A 17,045-nucleotide genomic window follows, 5' to 3' on the forward strand; every position below is an offset into this window, starting at 1 on the left:
CATTACGGTGTTTGGTGGAGGGTATGAGGACTGCTTCATTACGGTGTCTGGTGGAGGGTATGAGGACTCCCTTAAATGAAAAAAACAATCAGACCGGGCCAAAATATATTTTCTTTTAAGGATATTCTCTGGTACTTTTGTATACTTTTTAGCCAGTAGTTCTGAAAGTTGCGCCCACGAGCCAAAAAGTGGTCCCCGAAAATGGCGTACTACGTCACCTGAAGATATGTGCACACTGTGTGTGTGTGTGCGTCATGCTAGCTGTCACTCAAATGGGGATGAGCTGAAGCTCATTGGTTGAAACTCTAATTGCTAGGGTGCTGGCCCACACGGGGGTAAATGTAGGTAAAATGGTGCTGCACAGCTTCCAGAATACTGTCGCTTTCAAACTAGGGATTGTGTGGCACATTGAGAGTAATTCTGCTCATAGATTATGCATGTATGAACTAAAATTGACACATCCAGACCAAAGTTGGAGGTTTTAAAAAAAATGCTTATTAGGGGTCAAAGTACCAGAGCATGTCTTTAAACCACTCTAGGATGATCATTTAAATCCAGGGGCGCAACTTTCACTGGCAGCGGTGTGCTTTAGGACCATGCGGACGCCTCCGAGTGGTCGGGTCAGCTGTTTGGAGTGTTTATCCGACTGGATAAAGAAAATCATAATAATAATTTGTCCCCTCCCCCACTTCTAAAACCAAACTTGCGCCCCTGTTTAAATTCACCTATTCAATGGAGCCAGATCAAATACTTGAGCGGTTTCCCTGGATACCCCCGCTTGTCGCAGAACTTTGAGGTGCGGAGGATGTTGATGACGAAGAAGCCCTTGAGTGTGGAGTGGTTGGCTTTGGCTCCGTCTTCGGCTCCTTGAATAGGGGTGAGTGTACAGACAGAATTCATTTCTAGACATTGAGTGTGTTCGTCTCTGTATTTATGTATTCATGCTGTACTGAATAACTGCGTGTGTGTGCGTGTGTGTGTATGTGCGTGTACCTCTGGTGTATCAGTAGCAGACACACAACTCTCTAAGGCAGCGCCTTCTTTTTTGTGGACAGATGGACCTGCGGTAGAGTTCATCTCATGCCCCAGGGATGTGTTGGCCTTTGTTAGACGAAGAACATGTAAACCATGAAAATGTATCCAACATCTTCAGTGTGGTAGTGAATGACTATATAAGTGTATATCGCACAAGAACACACACCATCAGTGTATAAAACATTATGAACACCTGCTCTTTCCATGACATAAGCCATGTTCACATTGGCCTATCCGATTCCAATCTGTTCTTTTTCCTGCATTCTGAACAGCCAAAAAGCACATGGAATTGGATATTTCATGCCACATTTGTAGGTGGTTTGAAGTCAGATACAAATCTGATTCCTGGCCATGTGACGTGTGTCTGAACGGTCAAATCTGATTTATTTGCTAGAAAGCTAAACAGCTAACTAACTAGCTAGTTGACTGCTGTGGCTAGCCAAAAAGGACTCGTTTTGAAAGTTGGATCTTATCGTTTGAGGCGTTATAAGTGTTCTTACACTATGATTTGAAACATTCAAAGCAACTGGGAAACTGGGATGTTGTTGTCACCTTAGCTTGCTACATACAGGGGGCAAAAAAGTATTTAGTCAGCCACCAATTGTGCAAGTTCTCCCACTTAAAAGGATGAGAGAGGCCTGTAATTTTCATCATAGGTACACTTCAACTATGACAGTCAAAATGAGAAAAAGAAATCCAGAAAATCACATAGGATTTTTAATGAATTTATTTGCAAATTATGGTGGAAAATAAGTATTTGGTCACCTACAAACAAGCAAGATTTCTGGCTCTCACAGACCTGTAACTTCTTCTTTAAGAGGCTCCTCTGTCCTCCACTCGTTAACTGTATTAATGGCACCTGTTTGAACTTGTTATCAGTATAAAAGACATCTGTCCACAACCTCAAACAGTCACACTCCAAACTCCACTATGGCCAAGACCAAAGAGCTGTCAAAGGACACCAGAAACAAAATTGTAGACCTGCACCAGGCTGGGAAGACTGAATCTGCAATAGGTAAGCAGCTTGGTTTGAAGAAATCAACTGTGGGAGCAATTATTAGGAAATGGAAGACATACAAGACCACTGATAATCTCCCTTGATCTGGGGCTCCACGCAAGATCTCACCCCGTGGGGTCAAAATTATCACAAGAACGGTGAGCAAAAATCTCAGAACCACACGGGGGGACCTAGTGAATGACCTGCAGAGAGCTGGGACCAAAGTAACAAAGCCTACCATCAGTAACACACTACGCCGCCAGGGACTCAAATCCTGCAGTGCCAGACGTGTCCCCCTGCTTAAGCCAGTACATCTCCAGGCCCGTCTGAAGTTTGCTAGAGAGCATTTGGATGATCCAGAAGAAGATTGGGAGAATGTCATATGGTCAGATGAAACCAAAAAATAACTTTTTGGTAAAAACTCAACTCGTCGTGTTTGGAAGACAAAGAATGCTGAGTTGCATCCAAAGAACACCATACTTACTGTGAAGCATGGGGTGGAAACATCATGCTTTGTGGTTTTTCTGCAAAGGGACCAGGACGACTGATCCGTGTAAAGGAAAGAATGAATGGGGCCATGTTTCATGAGATTTTGAGTGAAAACGTCCTTCCATCAGCAAGGGCATTGAAGATGAAACTTGGCTGGGTCTTTCAGCATGACAATGATCCCAAACACACCGACCGGGCAACGAAGGAGTGAGTGGCTTCGTAAGAAGCATTTCAAGGTCCTGGAGTGGCCTAGCCAGTCTCCAGTTCTCAACCCCATAGAAAATCTTTGGAGGGAGTTAAAAGTCCGTGTTGCCCAACAACAGCCCCAAAACATCACTGCTCTAAAGGAGATCTGCATGGAGGAATGGGCCAAAATACCAGCAACAGTGTGTGATAACCTTGTGAAGACGTACAGAAAACGTTTGACCTCTGTCATTGCCAACAAAGGGTATATAACAAAGTGTTGAGATAAACTTTTGCTATTGACCAAATACTTTTTTTCCACCATCATTTGCAAATAAATTAATAAAAAATCCTACAATGTGATTTTCTGGATTTTTTTCTTCTAATTTTGTCTATCATAGTTGAAGTGTACCTATGATGAAAATTACAGGCCTCTCTCATCTTTTTAAGTGGGAGAACTTGCACAATTGGTGGCTGACTAAATACTTTTTTGCCCCACTGTAACTTCTGAGTGATAGGAAGCACGAGCACCACGACCAATCAGCCTACACCACTGCGCACATACCCGTTGTTACTATGACAACTAGCGTAGCCTTGTCAGCATATGACTGCTGTCTGAACACACATCTGATTTGGTCACTTGTAACTTGCTGTTTAGACAGTAGTTCAAAACGGATTTGGAACAAAACAAAATGCATTTGAACATTAAGGACTGCGGTGTGAACAGGGCTTTAGACTGTCCAGGTGAAAGCTATGATCCTTTATTGATCCACTTCAATCAGTGTAGATGAAGGGGAGGAGACAGTTTAAATCATTTTTACCCCTTGAGACAAGGATTGTGTCTGTGTGCCATTCAGTAGGTGAATGAGAAAGACAAAATATTTAAGTGCCTTTGAACGGGGTATGGTAGTAGGTGTCAGGCGCACGGGTTTGTGTCAAGAACTGCAACGCTGCTGGCTTTTTCACGCTCAACAGTTTCCAGTGTGTTTCTGGAATGGTCCACCACCCAAAGGACATCCAGCCAACTTGACACAACTTTGGAAAGCATTGGAGTCAACATGGGCCGGCATCCCTGTGGAACACTTTAGACACCTTGTTGAGTCCATTCCCCAAGACGAATTGAGGCTGTTCTGAGGGCAAAAGGGGGTGTAACTCAATATTAGGAAGGTGTTCCTAATGTTTTGTACACTCAGTGTACACAGTATGATCACTGTTGTCTGTGTTCTCTCTCTCTCTCTCTCTCTCTCTCTCTCTCTCTCTCTCTCTCTCATGCAAGCACGCGCGCACACACACACCTTTTCCTCAGTCTCTAACTACAGACAGACAGGTGAGCCCCAAAGTAGTGAAAGGTATGAGCTATTTTCATAATTGCACTGTACTTAATGAATGAAAGCCTTCTGTACCTGTGGCATTTCTGTATCAAGCGTAGGGCTCCCATCAATGTCATCCTCTTTGCAGATGGAAGAGCTGGTATTTTCAGGTGAGTTCCTGTCTTTCTCAGTCGATGATTCCAACTTTGTGATTGGACAAAAATCACAATTATCTGAGTGGTTCTATCATGTAACAGCAGACTATAATTTACATCTAACAGCAGACTGAAATGTACAAAGGTAAATGTAACAGCATATCTCAGTAGGGTAAACATGTTGAGAATGATTTGGCAAATCATGAGCGATGATCCTCGACCAGACAAACCTTGTCTGGGTGTTCTGGGTGAGGAAGGGGATCTTTTGTAGCTTTGGTCAAAATCTAGAGGAGAACAATACAAAGAAGCTCTCATAGCTTCACACTACCAACCATACATCCTGGATAAACATGTATGATAAACAATCTGCGACTTCTACAAAACCTCATGTCCCTCAAGGAATGAGACTGTCCCATACAGATACACACCTGATCTTGGCTGTTGTAATGAGGAGGATTTCTCCCAATAAGGTCCTCGTCCTCTACTGTCTCTGCCACTCTCTAAAAGATAAAGACACAACACCACAATATTAAAGTTTGCTTATCTATAATCCACACCTCAACACATTACATATAACCCTCATATACATTTTTTCAAGGAGAGAAATGGAAAATGGTCCCATTGCACTGGTAAAGGACTAGGGAAGAAAGAACCATTTAAACTTGATTGTAACCCAGAAGGACATTTGGTTATAGGCAGGGGTAATATGATGAAAAAACTTAGAGCACATACAAAAGAGTTAAAAAACAACAAAACCCCACAAAGTACACAGAAACGTCATTATATGAAGGGGTGGGGGGGCATAATTATTATTGTATTTATCCTGGGGATAAACACTCTAAACAGCCCAACGGACTGCTTGGAGGCGTTCGCATGGTCCTGAAGCAAACCGTTGCCTCGTTTTGGATCGCATTCCAATGGTAAAACTGGGGGATGACAAAAATGCTATTTCAGAATGTGGGGGGGGGGGACATGTCCCTCCCGTCCCCAGTGAAAGTTGCGCCCCTGGTTATATGCAATTTCAGGCAATAGAGTGCATATCCAAATCAGGATCATTTGATTCCCTTTCCATACCAGGGCCATGTGTTTAACATGTTCATGGTGGTGGGTACAAAGGAGTGTTCGTATCTGTTGTATCTGTTGCTGTCTACCTGAGGGTAGGAGCTGGATCTCAGAGTGGAGGGCTTGGTCACTGTCATGGAAGGGAGGACAATAAAAGAGTGGGGGAGAGAGAAAATAATGAGGTGTCGGCCTACCTGGTCAACGGGAACATCTACTGCTGTGTTCTCATCCTCCAGCACCTCCTCAGCCCCCTGCACCTCCTCTCTCTTCTTCTGTACAGCTCTAAACACACTGGCCTGGGCTACAACACACACCAACATGAACATGAATGATCAATCATTGTAAATGTGCATCGACACAATCATGAATGCAATATTTCACACTATGCCAAGGGCCACACCAGACCATATGCAAGGGGCCACTCCAGACCATATGCCAGAGGCCACACCAGACCATATGCCAGAGGCCACACCAGACCCACAAGCTGCTTTCTTGTGGCTCCCCTTCTGGTATCTAATTCCTATTAAATTCAGGTCCTCAGTGAGAACAGCAAGTCTGACACTGGCCCCCAGGTAATTGGAGTGTGTGTCTGTGTGCTCCTACCTGGTCCAGTCCTTGGTGGAGGCCTGGGATGGCCTCTGTTCCTCACTCGGACTTTCACTGGTTTGGCGTAGAAGATAGAGCTCTCCTCCTTCACTGGTCTCCTCTGGATGGATGGGAGAGCCGTCTCCCCCACCTCATCCCCAGTGGACTTCACCCTCCGCCCATCCGACTGGGACCACAACACCAGGGTCGTGTTCATTAGGCACCAAATGGAAGAAAACAGACTGAAACCGGGCTGGACTACTTGGACTTGTCCAATAAGAAACTTTATTTTCCACTAAAGTTTTTTGACAGTACCTCTGGAGAGTCCAGGAGAGCAGAGTCACTGTAACTGTCCTCAGGGCCACTGGCTGCCTTCCTGCCCTGAGCAAGACAAAGGGAGACAAGGTGTACCTTTATAACCAAGATCAATTGTCCTACAGACCAAAATAAATATACAAAATATTAGACTATGAAGTGTTAGACCTACAGTAGGTGTTAGACAGACAGTAGCTTACCTTATATCTCCTTGACAGCCTTCTATTTCCAGGGTAATTTCTGGGAAATATTATATAGAAATCCATATTACATTATATCATATTTATTATATCATATACTATACTATATCATATTATATATTATATTTATAATATTATTATATTATATCATATTATAATATATTATATCATATGTATTATATCATATCATATTAAAATATATGATATCATATTATATTTATAATATTATAGAATTTCATATCATATTCAATGTATTATATAATATTATATCATACTATATGATATTTATTATATGATATCATATTATATTATATCAATTCATATCATATATTTATTATAAAATATTATCTTCTATAATATTATATAATATTATATTTATTATATCACATTTATTATATATCATATTTTATTATATCATACTATATTCCAATATATTCTATCATATAATATTTATGATATCATATTATATTAAAAAAATATGATATTATATTATATCATATGTATTTTATTATATCATACTATATTCCAATATATTATATCATTTCATATTTATTATATTATATTATATTATTTTAAAATATATCATATTATATTATATCATACTATATTCTAATATATTATATCATATAATATTTCATATTATATTAAAATATATTATATTATATCAGATTATATCATACTATATTATATCAAACTATATTCTAATATATTATATCATATAATATTTATTATACTATATCATATTATATAAAAAATATGATATAGTATATCAGATATCATATTATATTATATCATACTTTATTTATTATACTATATCATATTATATTAAAATATATTATATTATATCAGATTATATCATACTAGATTCTAATATATTATATCATATAATATTTCTCATACTATATCATATTATATAAAAAATTATATTTGATCATATGTATGTTTTTATATCATATTATATTATATCATATCATACAATATTCTAATATATTATATCATATCATACTATATTCTAATATATTATATCATATTACATTAAAATATATGATATTATATTAATTATATTATTTCATATTATATTTATTATATTATATTATATTATTTCATATTATATTTATTATGTAATATTATATCATATTATATTAAAATATATTATATTTATTATATTATATTATTTCATATTATATTTATTATATCATATTATAGCATAATGTATTTAATATATTATATCATATTATATTTATTATGTAATATTATATCATATTATATTAAAATATATTATATTTATTATATTATATTATATAATTTCATATTATATTCATTATGTTTATTATAATATATTATATTATATTTATTTTACCGTTATTTTAGCAGGAGTCCCATTGAGACCAATATATCTTTAGAATATAATACCCACACAGTCTTACATTTGACCTTTTAGTCATTTACCAGACACTCTTATCCAGAGCGAAATACAGTTAGTGCATTGATCTTAAGATAGCTAGGTGGGACAACCACATATCTTAGTCATAGTAAGTAAATTGTTCTTCACTAAAGTAGCTATCAGCAAAGTCAGAGATAGTAAGGAGGGGGAAAAAGTCAAGTGAGTTCATAAAAGTATTTTCTGTCTTGGCTGCCTAAAAGCTGTTTGTTCTATTTTCATATTATCTAAAAATCTCGGTACTAGGATAATTCCATCCATACCTCTCAGAGGCTTTAGGAACCAACAGCTCCACGTAGGGAAGCTTCTTGAACCTCTCTGCTCCCACAGCCACATAGAACTGGCCACTCACCAGCTCGTCTGCACTGGACACAGTTACTCCCTCTAGAGTGCACAACCTGAGGGGTCACAGGGTCAGGGGTCACTAATGGAGTCAGAGAGACTGTCATCTGTGTACCTGAGGGGTCATTGGGCTGCCATTAATAGGTCAAACATGCTGTGTGAGGGTGTGTGTGTGTCAGTGTGTGCGTATGTACAGTGTATATGCATGTATGAGGGTGTGTATGTGTACGTATCTGACCTGCGCACTGCTCCAGTGCGTAAACTGGCCTTCTCTGTGACTAGACCGAGGATCTGATCCAGGTCGTGCTGCCAGGTCCTGGGAATTATGAAACGGAATGGAGAGCAGCGAAGATCTTCGTTGCGGAAAACACTGTAAAGGAACATGCAAATACGTAGTGTGTTTCTATGTGTGTAGTATTTGAGATGATGAATGGGAGTGTGTTAACAGGGAAACTTACTGTATGATACAGGGTAGAGGAATATACTTTCTCCATTTTGCTGACACATTCGGTCTGTGAAGTAATCTTGCCTAGGAAAGAAAGACATGACATTACAAAATAATACTGCACTGTAGTTTTAGATAGATTTGTCGGTCAGAAAAAAATACAAGAAAGAAATACCACTTCCTCTGATCAGTGAATGCCAAATTAAACCATGTGATGAAACATTGATATCAAGTGTGCCATTTCCTATAATTTACCAAAACAAAGTAAATACCAATTGTATTAATTTCAGAACAGAACATCCACAGACATTTCACAATAAGTGGTTATGATCTATTATTATGATTATGATTATGATTATTATAGCTTATCAGTCAGAGGGCTGTGTCCATGGCAACACACATCATCATCTTGGCCAAAAACATACTGTATCTACATAACACATCTACAAAGACAGACTGAGTGCTCCACTTCATTGAATACCTAAACTTTATATAGCCACTCTGTCCACAAAACTTCCCCTGACCTTTCTATTACATCCAGAGTCTATGAAGTCAAAGCCTATGAAGTCAAACCCTATTAAGTCAAGCCCTATGAAGTCAAGCCCTATGAAGTCAAACCCTATTAAGTCAAGCCCTATTAAGTCAAGCCCTATAAAAAAAACTCAAGCCCTATTAAGTCAAGCCCTATAAAAAAAACTCAAGCCCTATTAAGTCAGGCCCTATAAAGTCAAGCAATATGAAGTCATGCCCTATTAAGTAAAGCCCTATTAAGGCAAGCCCTATAAAAAAACCTCAAGCCCTATGAAGTCAGGCCCTATGAAGTCAAGCCCTATGATTCACTCATTGTGTCTGACCACATAATATAACAATAAATCAATACTTCAAACAAAATCCAACCACAGCTAGAAAATAAATGTTTCTACAATGTTTCCACTTTGAAGTGGCACTATGCAACGTTGTTTTTGTATTTAAACAGAGTGGTAGGCATGGGGCTGGCAGCAAAGGGCTGGGTAGGCTGGGAATCAGGCCTGCCCAGGCTTGTTCAGAGCCCTTATAACACAGGATGGGGCCACTGTATGACTTAGTTCTCTAAACAGAGTTACCAAGCTAACAATTCTAGTGAGAGAGAATGTTTTTGTATTGTTACCTGTAGAGTTCCCCAGATGTTTGACAAAAACCTCCTGAGAACCAATTTAGCATGTTTTGACATTAGATACATCTCAGCTCTGTTCAAAGCACACTCAAGAAAAGGAAGAAGAACATGACCAGGTAGCCTACTTTTTGTGATTTGTTTGACAATAGGATGAAAATAACATGACTGGTTCTGTTCATGCCACATTAAAAGGTAATACATTTTTCCTGTTTAAATTATGTCTTTATTATTAGGCCTATAAATAGTTTTTTTTGCACAAGCAAGTGTGTGTACTGGATAGAGACCCCCCACCTCCCCCCACACACATTCTGGGTAAATTCAAATCATATTTTATTGGTCACATACACATGGTTAGCAGATGTTAATGCGAGTGCAGCAAAGTTCTGTTTGAGGAAATGGTCTCCTGGAAACAGTTCTTTTTTATTTATTAAAAAAAAATATATTTAACCTTTATTTAACCAGGCAAGTCAGTTAAAGAACAAGTTCTTATTTATTCCTTGCACCTCACTGACACATTCCTATGAAAACTTTAGGTAAAGACCCAATGAGACTCTCAAGCATGAAACACACCAAGAACCTCGCTGCCGATAGACTGCCGATAGACTACCGATAGGTACTTATCACAGTGGGAGGCTGCTCCTTCTCTTGCTAGAACAAGGGGTATCTGCTGTGTGCTGACCGATGACGTGGATAAACCCTGGATGACTGACAGTGGGACGCTGTATTGAAGTCACCTCACAGACATCTAGGTACTCCTCCTCAATTGTAAAAAAAGATATTGGTCACTAAAGACCCTGGTTCGATCCCAGGCTGTGTCGCAGCTGGCCATGACCGGGAGACCCATGAGGCGGCACACTGTTGACAGAGCGTCATCCAGGTTAAGGGAGGGTTTGGCCGGTTGGGATGTCATTGCGACCCCTTGTGGTGGGCTGGGTGCATGCACGCTGACTTCGGTCGCAATCTGTAGTTTCCTCTGACACATTGGTGCGGCTGGCTTCCGGGTTAGGCAAGCAGTGTGTCAAGAAGCAGTGTGGCTTGGCGGGGTTGTGTTTCGGAGGATGCATAGCTCTCGACCTGAACCTCTCCTGAGTCGGTACGGGAGTTGCAGCGATTGGACAAGACTGTAACTACCAATTGGATATCATGAAATTTGGGAGAAAAAGAGCCCAAAAAGTTTTAGAATAATAATAATTGTTTGAAAGATATAGAAAGGCATTTATTCATGTCTACATTCGTTTTTGACACATGTAATCTATAACAGACACGCCAATGCATACTTTTAAATTATATATATATATATATATAAAAACATTTTCCTTAAAGTGTAATTTTGTTCTTGAAACATTTAATTGAAATGCTGTAGAATTCCATTCATTCCTATGGAGGACTGCTCCAACTAGGGAGTGCCAATATGGCCAACCGGTGGCTTCAAAGCCTCTCAATGGCCAAACATAGCTTCGGGGTTTGAATACGTCATTGGTGCCGACTAGATAGCGTCGATACTTGTCGAATCCCAATGCTCGTCAGTGGCCAACAACTTGATTTTGAGACAGCACGAACCCCCACATGGAAGAGACAACAACAAAAAAGTAATACAAAGGATTGTTTCTCGGTACATTCACAGATGTGCCAGTTACACTTCATATGCAATGTAGGCTATATGGGATGGTAGCTAGCTAAGTGCAGAGATGCAATGCACACAACACGAAATACTTCCTCCAAGCTAGCTAACCACTGTAGCTAGTATTAACATTCTAATTAAATAACAATGGATTAGCTAGTTTTCATGAAACGCCTGTCTGTTGTTGTGCTAGCTAGCGAATATGCTAACGTTAGCTAACTAGCTAAACATTTGGCTATCACTAGCAGTATGGAATTATGGAGAGTGAATTAAATTGTTTCTTTGTCATCTTGCTAGGTAGTTATCTAGCTGTGGGCATCTGGCTAGTATCAACAAGGGCGTTCTACAAAATAGCAACATTAGTGCAGATAGCTTTGACCTAGACCATAAGCAATACCCACAAATATGCATTGCCAAACAGCGCTACTGCCACCTTGTATTTTGGAGTATTTTATAACAAGGCTGATTGGCTGATGACTTCCAAGGCCTTGTTAGCGCGTTGGGCCAGTAACCAAAAGGTTGCTGGACCGAATCCCTGAGCTGACAAAAATCTGTCATTCTGGCCCTGAACAAGGCAGTTAACCCACTGTTCCCAGGTAGGCCGTCATTGTAAGTAAACTGTCTTGCCTAGTTAAAAAAAAATCAATATATTTTTTTAAACACAAAAGAGAGAGTTCTGACACTGTACAGAGGTGCTAAATACTGTCGGCAGTCAAACGTTTAACAATCCTACCGGTGTGTCAGAGTTTTTAAGGAAACGTCCTCTAAAGTTGTGAGAATGTTTGTTGTTAGCTGTCAAATCACACTGTCTCTGCTAATATACAACACCATATAAGCGCACAGGCAGGGCACTCACACAATGGCAAAACGATATCTGTGCCAATTCAAGTGCCACACAATTACCTTTCTACTATTTCATATGAATGTTGATGGGTTAGTTATGGTGGCCCTTCTGGTCTCAGTCAGACAATGGAGAATGTTTGTTCACAGCTTTCCTGCAGTCAAATGACAAATTCGCCCTGTAGTGGCCTCATGGGTGTAATATTATTCAGATTTTTCATAATTTCCAAATTAACACATTTTTTCACCTTTGTTTCTATGTCAAACAGTTTTGATATATTTCAGTCAACTGTGATGTATAGTGTAATATTGGGTTGCAAACTCAAAATGTTCTACATTTCAACTCTATATCTGATATGGTGTCTGATACAGGTGTCTTATTTTTTCTAAGCCCATAACCATGTGTGTGAGGTGTATACCTTCGTTTCAAAGTAGATTTGTTTTAAGACTACCAAGAAACACTCCATGTGACCCTGATTTAGCCCACTGCTGTAAAAGATAGGACTATGATATTGCTCTGAATCACTACACGCTCCACAGCTGAAAATGAAATACATTCATCTCTATCCATCCAGCCAGCCATTTGGGCTGAATACAAAGCAAGCACTTTCCATTGTGTGAACGGCAATTGAGATGCTGCGCTTGAAATGCGTTTTATGTGCCCATGATCTCATTAACACAAGATCAATCTTCCTTATATGAATGTATCCGATGGTGAACAAGAGATCTATTGAAATGGGCCAAGGATGACACGAGACACTGTAAGACTGAATACGGTACAGAACATTGATTTGTTATTATTGACGCGTGGTCTACATCCTCTGTGAGTTTGTGTTGGTGCTGAGGACCATTATTTACAGATTACACGTATCCGAAAATCAATGCTATGCTATTGCTTTGGTCTATCATACTTTGGTCTATTATGACATGCAAAGCACATCCAAAACCAAATTTAAACACAATGAATATGAAGTGTGGTCAAATAAATAATAACCATTGCGCAGTGAGAGAAAACCTGTTCTCTGTTACAACTGTTACCAGTTCAGATCTACTTGATTTTGAGGGGGTGTGTGTGTGTGTCAGCATGACCTACCCCAGATAGGTTAGATTAATGAGTAACGGACTGTACCGCCGACAGAGACAGAAAACCATATTGAAGCTTACCCGAGCTCCTTCTCCCATGGGTACAGGCTGCTTCTTCAGCCCTGTGTTCAAATAACTGCATGAAAAAACAAATAGACATGATAAAGGTTCACATGTCATCCTCAGTGAGACACAGCTTAACACATAACTGTATTACTGACTGTATTACTGTATGAATTACTGACTGTATAACCAACGGTGTTACTGACTGTATAACCAACTGTATTATCTACTGTATTACCAACTGTATTACTGTATGAATTACTGACTGTGTTACTGACTGTGTTACTGACTGTATAACTGTATGAATTACTGACTGTATAACCGACTGTATTACAGACTGTATTACCGACTGTATTACTGTATGAATTACTGACTGTGTTACTGACTGTGTTACTGACTGTATAACTGTATGAATTACTGACTGTATAACCGACTGTATTACTGACTGTATTATCTACTCTATTACCAACTGTATTACTGTATGAATTACTGACTGTGTTACTGACTGTATTACTGACTGTATAACTGTATGAATTACTGACTGTATAACCGACTGTATTACAGACTGTATTTTCCGACTGTATAACCGACTGTATTACCAACTGTATTACCGACTGTATAACCGACTGTATTACCGACTGTACAACCGACTGTACAACCGACTGTATTACTGACTGTATTACTGACTGTATTTATATAATGGTTACTATCTACATTTATCTACTGCACACAGCAATAAATATCGAAGAAAATATTTTGACAACATCATATCTAGACATTTACACAAACATACAGTACATGGTAGCCCTATAGGACCATATCTGAACAATTTAAAAGTACCTTAAAGGGAAATTCCGCCACTTTTCAACCTCATATTCATTAACTCCATCACTGTACCAGTATCTATGTGAAAATGATGCGTTTCTATGATATATGGTTAAAAAGTTGAGAAGGTCCTGAAAAATAATGATCTGTGATATGATAGGGTAGGATTAAAAGTAGAAAAACTTTTTTTGGGGGGCAGTTTCTAACCAGAGGGAGGGTATTTTCTTGCTACTCACATCACCGCGAATCTCAGTGTTTGAAAATCACTATTTTAAAAATGTTTTACATGTTGATGATGTCATCGCATTTTCACTTATGTAGACACTGGCATTGTGCTGGAGATAATGTAACTGTGGAAAAGTGGTGGAAATGCCCTTTAATTGCCCTTTCTAATCTAGACAACTCTACCTGATAGGCTACTCACTCAAGCTTCTTGAACCTCTCGAAGCCTGCGGCCACGTACTGGGCCCCGGTCTGGAGGTCATGCAGCTCCCTGACCCGGTGACCCTGCCGGGGGGTGTACAGGGTCCTCACGGCCAGCGGAGCCTGAATGCAGTGGGTCACGTCATTGAGAAACGCCTCCATGGTGGACACCTGTCGATGGTTGACCACAAACCTCCTGCCGGAGTAGAAGGGGTCCCCGTTCCTGTAGACCATCACACTCTTGACTGGAGGCAGGAGGAGGGTTGCTGACCCACAGGAAGCCATTTTTCCAGATACTGTCTTCCGTCTCTGGTTCCTGTCTTCCGTCTCTGGTTCCTGTCTGCAGTCTCCGATCCCTGTCTGCTCTGGTTACTACCACTACTACTCAAACCTGTTCTAATTAATCTGTTGTGTTCTGTGTGGTGGTCTCTCACAGCTCTGGACTGTCACGTTCTCTCTCTCTCCTCTCTCTCTCTCTCCACACACTACTCTCTGGCGGCCGAGAGTATTTCCTGGTAGCCATGGCAGCAGAGCCAGCAATGACTGGCTTTGTGGGCCAAACCATTAGCAGCAACGAACGACAACAAAAGAGGGAGAGCGAGAGACAGAAGATGCAAGTGTTGTAAGCTGAATAAATTATAAAAACCATAAAACTCCTATGCATCATCTTTACATATATTTTTTAAACTATTCGAAAGCCTGTTGAATTCACATGTGTAGCCTAATGGCTGCTAGTTCTGTAGTATTTACAGTAAAATCTCAGGGATAACCCTTCTACAATAGAAGTTAATGCTCTGGGAGGGAACAAGAGGGTCTAGGAATACCATTTCCATACATCCATTTCAAACAGTCTCCCTTGACCTTGTATGGGCTGTCAGGAAAGCACATGCAGCGTTTGTGTTTATTTTGATACCCACATAGACAGGAACAGTATGTTGTTTAAGATAACTGCACTATTTTAAATGATTGTGTTGAGTGTGTGCTCTCACTGTGAAACATTTGTGTGAATCACCTGAGATAAACTGGTTATGGCAGGGAGTTCCCTTGAATCTTTCCCATAACTTATTTTGAAAACAATGGAGATCATCATAGTTAAATGCAGTTATACAGACAACCATTGTAATGACGTAGAGGAACCTCCCATGTACTGTAGCAACAACAGTATTAACTAGTAAAAAAAAAAACATTAGCAAATTTTGTCAATGGATACTTACAAAAATAATCTTTATTAAATTTATATTTAATTTGACAATGTGTATTTGACAACATACCAACCGTTTGTGCTAAACAAAAGGTACCATTTGGATAGCTACATCGGCAACAATTCAAACTAGATGTGGAGTGAGTTTACGGTAAGTTCTTAACTCTACTACACTACTAGATGTGGAGTGAGCTTACGGTAAGTTCTTAACTCTACTACAATGCTAGATGTGGAGTGAGCTTACGGTAAGTTCTTAACTCTATTACACTCACACCTTCTAAACTCGCTACCCCGGCCGTTGAGCTGAGCCCAGCTGCCAATCCGGGCCACAGGCACCCCTGTAACGGGGGTCAGTGTGCTGTTAACAGATGAACTTCCTCCACTCTCCAACTGCCCCATACCGGGCTCAAATCAGTGATCCTCTGCTTCGAAACACACGTGGCTGCTCTCCTGGACAACATACTGACCATTTGAGATATACAAAAGGTAGGGGAGAGTGGGGTATGTTGAGACGTTTTTTACATTCAGCATCACTACCTCAAGGGAAATATGTACCAAAGATATCTACATATATTTCAAGATGTCGTGTATCCCTGGAAATATAACAGTTTTGAAAACATAGCTGGTGCAAAAAATGTGGTCTCTTGCTATAACTTACGGGGTAAGTTGATATGCCTTGTGGTAAATGGGTGATGGTGTCCTGTGATGCTGATGGTGAGTCAAAGTTGAATTCATGAAATGGGGGTGTGATGTATTGTATATCTTAAATGCATGCTTACATTCAGATATAGATCTCTCTGTTCAATATCACTTACCCTTCCAGTTCTTAACCAGTTGTCCGGGACAGGGATGTTGTTTCGCTGTGCCAATTCGTAGGCAGCTGGTCCGCGAGATTCTTCATATGTTTATCAAGCTCAGACTCCATGTCTTCAGATAGGACCTTGTGTTCCTCTGCTACTCTGTCATAGCCTCTCTTTCACACAGATACATGTTTTTTCTTTTTCGTCAATGTCCCTCTTCAGTGTCATTCTGTTTATTTTTACATCCCTTGCTGGTTCTCGAATGGACTTCTTCCCTTCTCTCACTTCCTTGGCTGCTCTCTCTTTTATGTTTATAAACATGGGATATTATGATGTCTGCTCTGTAACAATACACATCTGTAGTTCATATGCATGACACATTGCAAAAATACTATACATGTTATGCATAAACTGACAAAGTGAAATCCTCATTTGTATGGGGTATGGTGGCCCTTGTCTCAACTTATCCAAGGACAA

The 17,045-nt window shown here is 39.6% G+C and overlaps 1 protein-coding gene across 1 annotated transcript; it reads right to left on the reverse strand.

The window, feature by feature from the left end:
- Positions 1-725: 725 nt before the first annotated feature.
- On the reverse strand, positions 726-14,852 carry LOC139374359 (doublecortin domain-containing protein 2B-like). Its single transcript, XM_071115396.1, has 14 exons — positions 14,569-14,852; positions 13,338-13,392; positions 8,573-8,643; positions 8,353-8,484; positions 8,036-8,170; positions 6,332-6,371; positions 6,132-6,197; positions 5,835-6,003; positions 5,426-5,532; positions 4,598-4,669; positions 4,400-4,453; positions 4,108-4,218; positions 994-1,101; positions 726-866 (listed from the first exon to the last, which is right to left on the reverse strand). The coding sequence occupies exons 1-14, from the start codon at positions 14,850-14,852 to the stop codon at positions 744-746; spliced, it is 1,527 nt and encodes a 508-aa protein (XP_070971497.1). The 3' UTR covers positions 726-743.
- Between the last annotated feature and the right edge of the window lie 2,193 nt (positions 14,853-17,045).

This window comes from Oncorhynchus clarkii, chromosome 19 (assembly GCF_045791955.1).
Source record: "Oncorhynchus clarkii lewisi isolate Uvic-CL-2024 chromosome 19, UVic_Ocla_1.0, whole genome shotgun sequence".
Lineage (NCBI taxonomy): Eukaryota > Metazoa > Chordata > Actinopteri > Salmoniformes > Salmonidae > Oncorhynchus > Oncorhynchus clarkii.